This window comes from Echinops telfairi, unplaced genomic scaffold (genome assembly GCF_000313985.2).
Source record: "Echinops telfairi isolate 266 unplaced genomic scaffold, ASM31398v2 ScPeMD7_1;HRSCAF=3_0, whole genome shotgun sequence".
Lineage (NCBI taxonomy): Eukaryota > Metazoa > Chordata > Mammalia > Afrosoricida > Tenrecidae > Echinops > Echinops telfairi.
Window position 1 is genome coordinate 39,995,888 of NW_022103896.1, and position 7,586 is coordinate 40,003,473.

The following is a 7,586-nucleotide window of genomic DNA, read 5'->3' on the forward strand; positions in this document are numbered from 1 at the left end:
ATCTTTGCAGAACACCAAGAGAGCAGAATTGTCTAATTCCAACACACCCCAGTCCAAAAAAACGGGAAGGGCAACATTTCCATAAAAGAACTGTGAAAAGCCCTAGTATAGACACCCCAGGATGAGGATGATCCTTCAGCATGGCTTACTTAGCAGCAACCCATTCTTCCAGAATTGCAAGGAAAAACCGAAGTTACACAGGATGCTTATGCAGAAAGCTCGAAACAAGCAAACAAACAAACCAAACGTTTTATTTTGAAATACAGTCTTTAAAGACAAATTTGGCTTCCATTTTCCAGATCTAGATGCATCCAACAAAGATACAAAAACACAACAAAACGGAGACCGACGACATTTATGTACAGAGCTCTAAAATGAGCTGTGAATAGCTACAAGGTACTAGCTATGCTCTTGGTGAAGGGATGTACGCGTGTGGCTTTCTACAGTTCTCAGTCCTCCCGACGAAGAGTTAAGTCTTAGGAGCTGCAGGTGCGCGGCTGCAGCCTGGCCAGAGCTGGGGTCAGTATGGGGGGCTGGGAGGGGGGGGCTCCTGGGAGGAGGTGTGCAGAGGAGTCTGGGGAAGGGGTGCGGCTGCGGCTCGGGACAGATCCTGGGCTTCCCTAGAAGTCCTGCCGCGGGGTGTGAGTCAGGCTGTGGCGCCGCAGATCACAGTTTCGCCTGAACACTTTGCCGCACTGCTCGCAGCTGTAGGGCTTGATGTCTGTATGGGTGAGAAGGTGAGTTTTCAGATTACTTCTCTGATTAAAGGTTCTTCCACATGTGGGGCATTTGTGTGGAGATTCCTGTGCAGATGTGAAGCAAGCAAAGGATTAATCCTTCACACCACCACTGCACCCTTCACAATAGTCTTGTCTTATCGGTATCTGAGCGTTAACATAACACGCGCGCGGGGCACTAAACAAGGGGACCTGCGGGGACAAATCTGGGCTCCTAATCGTCCAATCAGGGAAACACACACAGGCACATGCACGGGCCTGATTGCCCAGATAGCTTGGGGGAGGGGGGCAGCTGTGAGGCCACCACCCACCGAGGTGGGCTTGGTGATTACCAGCTCTTTACATTTCACCACCACGTCACAGGCAGGAAAGGGGTGGGGGGAATCTCTCCGTCCTCTCTAAAGGCTTCTCTTTGCTGGAAAATTAAACTATTCCTCAATGTTCCCAAAATTACAAATCATGAGCCCCCCGGGAGAGCGAGCATATGAGATTTCACCATGCCTCCATTATCAAAATTACCTTTATTTCCTCCCAAATTCGAAAACTTTAAATGCAGGGTAGATCGGATATAAAAATAATCGTTCTAAAATTGGAATTTAAAATAGAGTGGCTTGTTCTTTTTTCCTTTTTTAGAGTTTTATGCTCGATAAAACTCATTATTTTGGAATTAAAAAGGAAACATGCAAACAACAAAACCCCGGGAGAGCTACTTTTCTCCATCTGTAGAGCTAACCTAGATGGACTCGCTTAGGAGGAACTCACTGCCGTTAAACACCTTTTGTAAAGCAATTACAGTCAAGGGTTTTTAAGCAAGAAAACAAACTTACCTGCATATGTAAAGTTTTGTGAACTGCTAGTGTTCTAGACTGACAGAATCCTTTCCCACATTCCTGACATTTGAAGGGTTTTTCTTTGGAATGGATATACCTGAAAATCAATACAAGGATTCATTGAGATGGAGATCACCCAAATTAACCCCTCCCCTCCACCAAAGAGGGTTTTCCTTTTGACCATTACTCAAAATAAAGCAGTGGAAGGTTCGCAAAAAGAACCGGGGTTTCCAGGTTGTAGTTATTTACTTATTTATTTTTGCGGTGTAATACTGTTTATGGTTCATCTCGGTTAGAGACTCTTCAATGCCTTCACGGCCTGCGGGCTTTTAGCTACACTTGCTTGCCCTCTCTGGTGCACTCTGGAGCCAGAAATCTCACCAAAGGGGCCCTTGTGGCCTCCACATTCTCTCTGAGATTTAAATCGGCCAAGTCGGGATGTAAGGCAAGGCTGGGCCCAGGAGAGCCGATTTTAGAGCCCCCCTTGGAAGCGTGAAGGAGGCTGGGTACGGGAAATGCAGACAGAGGAACTGCAGGTCGGTTACAGGGAAGATCCTAGTGCCCTCTTGGGAAATTTGTAGCAGGAGAGAACGCTCAAGTTACAGTTTCTTCTCCTCGCCGTGTATTAGTGCCCAGTCAGGGAGGGCAGGTGGGGGCTGGCTCCTACTGTCAGAAACCCGAAGACACACCCTCTGCAGATCAAGCTTCAGAGGGTCTCTGTGGCAGGCTCTGGGAATACTTAGGGAAAGCCTGGAGGTGAACGGGAACCAGTGGCCCAGCAGGTCTCCAGAAAGGAGCCCACAGTAGCCAGGGCAACTGGGAGGACACTGGGATCAGACCCTGCCTCATCTTAAACAAGAAGTGAACAGGGAAACCAGTAGCTGTTGTGGGACAGGTGAAGTCCATGGGGAGGGTCTCTTTAGGGATTTTTTTCCTTTCTTCTAGTTCAAAGATGGCTCGGAGGAAGCCTGAGAATGCTGTTCTAGGCAAAGTCGCTTTCCCTCGCTCAACCCCTTCCCCCACCTCACCTGTGATCTCGCAAGTGATCTTGCCTCCGGAAAGCCTTGTGGCAGATGTCACATGTGTAGGGCCTCTCATCTGTGTGGGTCCTTTCATGGATGAGCAAGTTGTAGGATTTGGTAAAGTGTCTGCCGCAAAACTTGCAGATAAATTCTTTTTTCGTTTTGGAGGGCAACCTACCACGGGAGGGCTTTCTGTCCGGAGTCAATTTACTGAGGCCCGAGATCGGACTGCCCAGCCCCGGGCTCAGCTTGGTCAGGTCCCCCATCTTGGGGGGGTCCTCCTGCGTGGCGGCAACCGCCAAGTTGGCAAAGTCAAACCGGGGCCGGTCCTTGTGCAGGGCTGGAAGGACGTGGGCAATGGCCCCCTGCTTCGGGTGGAAGAGGTGGGTGGTAAAGGGTAGTGCTGGGAAGGGGAAGCGAGCCTCCATGAGGCCCTGGGCCGCGGCCATCTCAGTGATGGTGGAGCGGGCGATCTCGTGCATGTTGGGGTAGCCCAGCGTCCAGTGGTTCATGTGCATGGTCTGCACAGCGCTGAGCCCGTACAGGCCCTGCAGGTGGTCCACGGCGGCGGGGAAGGTGTTCACAGCCTGCAGGAAGGAGTAATTGGTGAGCTGCAGGGATGGGTGGAGCGGAATGGGCGCCGGCAGGGCTTTGCTCCCCATCTTCTGGGATCCTGGGGGGCGGTGGGGGCCGCCTCTCGCTTCCAGGACGCACTGACTGAGGACGTGAAACTCTCAGAGAGACAACAGCACCAAGAGAATGCCCTAGAAACAGCAACGGGAGAAAGCAGAGCGTGAGTATTAAGTCCTGCCCTGCCGCTTCGGCCAGCCCCTGGGTACCCACGTGGGTTAACCGAGACTTGTTCCCCAGTCCTCCAAGAGCCCCCCAAATTTGAAAGCCGGGAAGGCACCACCGAGAGCTGCCCAGAAAGTCCACCCGGAGCCTGGAGCTCGGTCTCTTGGCAGGAAGTGGCCTCCTGGCGAGCTGGGCACCCTGGCCGCCCGACTGTGGAGCCCGCAGGAAGGTCCGCGCAACGGCAACCCAGGCCCGCAGCACCAACCGCCTGGGCCCTGGAGTGCTTCGGGGCTCCAAGGGAACGACGTGGGGCCGACCCCGGGCCCCAAGGCTCGGCAGCGGGCCTAGGGGCAGAGGCCCTCTGAGCAGCCGCCTGGCCTCCGCTATGATCTCCGGGTTTTTTTTCCCTTCCCTGCCTCGGCTGCAGTGCCATCGATCAGGGGTGACAGAGTCACACTTAAGAAAAGCGACATCTGGGGGGGGGGGCTGGTCTGGAATCACCCTTCTCTCCAACCCAGAGATGACTCCCCCTTCGGCCCCCCGCGCCAAGATCCCTTCCAGATGGTTCAGGCAGGGGAGGGGGGAGAGCAGAAGTTCCCCAGGCCCAAAGTCTTTCTCCAAGTCCGAATGCCAATCTCCACGGCCAGGAGGTGGGCGCCACCAGGAAACCCAGTCCGAGACCAGCGGCCTGGGCCTAAGCAGGGCGCACATACTCACACTCATTGAGTCCAATGGTAACACTTGGTGACCCAGATTCCTGGGGTCACTCGGCCTGCAGCCGGCCCCAGCACCTGCATTCAGAGTGGGTCCACTCTCTGCCAACCCCTTTCTGCAGCATGTTCTGCCAGCTCCGGCAGCCTTCCCTCGGAGTGTCCCTCTAGTTGTGGGTTGGCACTAAGCTCTGCTCAGAAAGGCAGGCAGGTCTTTGGAACCCAGCGGGAAGGTGGGAGGTCTGTCCTGCCGCCCCTCTCCACCCACTCCTTTCTACTCTGATTCTCTTCTCTGGTGCCTCCGGCTCTGAGGACAGACCCGGGGGTAGGGGTCCGCAGAAACCTCCCTCTGGCCAGGCAGAACCTAGCTGCCTCAGTGGGGCCCACACCGACCCTCCCTCCTGCTCTGAGACTGGGATTTATTAATGAACTGCTTCTGCACGGTGGTCTGCTGTCTGGGAGTTCAGGCCCGGGGCTCACAAGAGGTGTGTGACAGTCGGAGGGTCTCAGTCAAACTACTAAACCGAAACTGTACACCCCCATGGGTACTACACTTTCCCACCACTAATCAGGATCCGGTGTGTGTGAGTGTGTGTGTGTGTGTGTGTGTGTGTGTGTGTGTGCGCACAGGGGCAACCCTCAAGCCTCTGCTCACCTATCTGATTTCCTCTTCAATGAAAAACCAGCAATTCCATTTCCCTTTTCTGCACTTTGCACGATGAGGGCAGCCACAGATTTAAATAGGGTTGAAAAGCTGTCACTCCTCCCAAAGAACCCGAATTCATCCTTGGGGTACATTTCTGGATTCGATTACTTCCAAATAAACCCAGGAGACAAAACGCTCCTCCTACCCCTTCTGGGGGTGGGGGGCTCGTCACCGTCGACTGGCAATTTCCAGTCAAGGTTTTAGGTTACTTTAGCTGGCAGACAGCTGAGTTCCACCTTCCTCCTCCCTGTTCTCAGAATGCTTTATAGCATGGAAATTAACGATTCGATTGTTATTCCGCATGGCAATGGCACAGGCGCGCTATTTCCTAGTAAATGTTCCTTTGTTTGGTTTTCGTTTGCAGAGGCCAAGAAGAGCAAATCGCGTGTACCCTTCTGAAACACTTTTACCACGAGAACCACCCTCAAATGTCCTGCCGGACACTTTGGCCAAAGATAATTAAAAGAGTTTATGTTCCGGCTCTCCCGCTGAGTTGCTGGAAATATCTGTAAAAGATATTTTAAGTCAATGCCGAGATCTAAAGTACTTTCGTTTTGTCGAGAGCTGTTCCCACACCCCGACAATCACAGCGAGTTTCCTCTGCTGTCCACCATCTCCTGGCCACGAGAGGTTACTTTTTAATTTTGCATGGGCAGCAACGCGAACCAAGGAAAGACAATACAGTTCAGTAGAGCGGACATTAGTTTTCCTTACAGGAATGTCCAGCCGGGTAACTGAAGTTAAAAAAAATATCTGTTCCCCGGTTGTCAACAAGTATACATGCTAATTTCAGTTCAGCGAAGCTCTCAAAACATTGGTGTGTGCATGGTGGGGGAGTACGTGGTAATTTGATCAGCAGTTTTGCTGTTTGGTTAAACGGTGTTATTATATGGAATTACCCCCAAGTAATATACAGTTGGAGTCATCTGCTGAAACCTGTGCGTTGTGATATGGGAAAACTGACCAATGGATCCATAGGCTCGCTGAATTTTAGCCCAAACCACAACTGGATTTTGCATAAATCAGAAAGCAATAGTCTAAGTGGATCTAAGATGATTTAAAAGGGGGAGGGGGAGACGACTGGATCAGGTGAATAGTGTGGGGGGGGTGGGGGGCTGTACGGGACGGCTGCAACGTTCTTGCCCTTTCCGCAGCTCCTCAGCCTTCTCAAGGAGTTAATTAAATTAAGATTCCTTCCCCGTAATCTGGGTTGTTTCCCCGCTCCACTGTTCCCCAGCGTGAGTGATTTTCCTGTTCCAGCTGCGGACAGCTTTGAAAGCAGTTGTCTGCGCCGTTTCGCTCCGGGAAACGCCAGCCTTCTTTTGTTCTCTGCTAACAGGTAGGCAGACCCCGCTCTCCCTCCACGGACACCTTTTCTCCCTCCTCCTTCCTACAGCCGCAAAACCTTCATCGCGGCGATTTCTCCCGGATCCGAGCAGTTTAAACTCTAGGGCCTGTTGCCCCTTTCCCCGGGGGTTGGAAGTAGGGCGACAAAATCCGGCGGCCAATACTGAGCTGGAAATGCTCTCAGGTAAGTAATTCTCCTACGGCGGACCGATAATTTTCCATTTCCAGGGCGCCTTCGGGGTCCAAGGCTGGGCAGGCACAACGTGCCCGCTAGCCCGCCCGGAGCCACCGCAGCCGCCCGGGGGCCGGGTCACCCCGGCTTTGCAGGACAGCCTCAGGTTGAGAGTGTTATCTCTGCGAAGGTCTGTCAGCTTTTAGAAGCTTACTATAAAATGATCCGAAGCAAAACTAAAACACAGTGGTGAGTGTAAGTGTGTGTCTGCGCGCGCGCGCGTGCTGCGAGTAGCGTGCCGGAGGTCCAAGAAAGTCAGAAACACAATGCCCCGGGAATGCAGCTCAATGATTTCTTTTCATGAGATGTGAACTTGGGCCCCGCCGGACCGAGACTGCAAACACCCCTTGGCGCCCCCCGGACCCGTCCTGGCTCTCGGCCGCTGCAGCCCGGGCCCCGCGCGGACACTCACCTCCCGCACAGGGAAGCCCGCCCGGACTGCGCTGCTCAGACCCGGTCCAGGCGGCCGGGCGCGCGGCGAGGCCAGCTCAACGGATCCGCTCGGTGCAAACTTCTCTCTCCGCGCCAAGTCCTGGGCGCCGCGGACATGATCCGGAGCACCGCGGGCAGCCGAAGCTTCGAGCGCGGCTCCTTCGCCTTGGTCGGAGTCCGTGGACGCGGAAGTGGAAAGACCAGGGTGCTTGGAGCCCAAACTCAGCGGTCGCTTAGCGCCCCGCGCCTCGGCGAGCCTCTCGCTGCCGACTCCGGGTAAGGTCGGAGCCCGCAGCCTCGCAGGGCCATCACCCTCCAGCAGCGAGAGAGCCGAGCTCCGTCCCCGCCCGCCCGCGTCCCTCCCCAGGCTGCCCAGGGCCTGGAGTCACGGGCTTTAGTAGCGGCCCCGCCTCCCCTCGCGGCGGCGTCCTGCAACCGCGCGGGCCCCCAGCTCGCAGGCTCCGCCCCCGCGCCCGGCGCCCGCTAATGGTCCACTCTGTTTACTTGTGTTTGGATAGCAACTGAGTCTTAAAGGCGCAGGTTTGCCCGAGAGTTCCCTGTTGCACGGCGAAGGTGACTCAGTGCAGAACTCACACGCAACCACAACGCCCATCCTCACGTTTCTCCATGCCACTCTTCCTTACCCTGTTCGGAACGCCACCGTTTGTCCTCTCGCCCCTCTCCCGCGGGAGACCCCACAGAGAAACCCCAAGCGGCGTTTTGTAGTTTAACTTGGCACCCTCTTCAGCTTCATTTCCAACCTTGACACATTGAA

General features: G+C 54.5%; 1 protein-coding gene across 2 annotated transcripts; it reads right to left on the reverse strand.

The window, feature by feature from the left end:
• Positions 1-231: 231 nt before the first annotated feature.
• On the reverse strand, positions 232-6,848 carry OSR2 (odd-skipped related transciption factor 2). 2 transcript variants are annotated; one of them, XM_004697461.2, is made up of 4 exons: positions 6,792-6,848; positions 2,596-3,353; positions 1,565-1,664; positions 232-721 (listed from the first exon to the last, which is right to left on the reverse strand). In XM_004697461.2, exons 2-4 carry the CDS (start codon positions 3,249-3,251, stop codon positions 647-649), a joined length of 831 nt encoding a protein of 276 aa, XP_004697518.1. In that variant the 5' UTR covers positions 3,252-3,353; positions 6,792-6,848; the 3' UTR covers positions 232-646. The 2 variants fall into 2 exon arrangements, with proteins under 2 accessions (XP_004697518.1, XP_004697517.1); XM_004697460.2 differs by having other exon boundaries at positions 232-803.
• Positions 6,849-7,586: the final 738 nt, after the last annotated feature.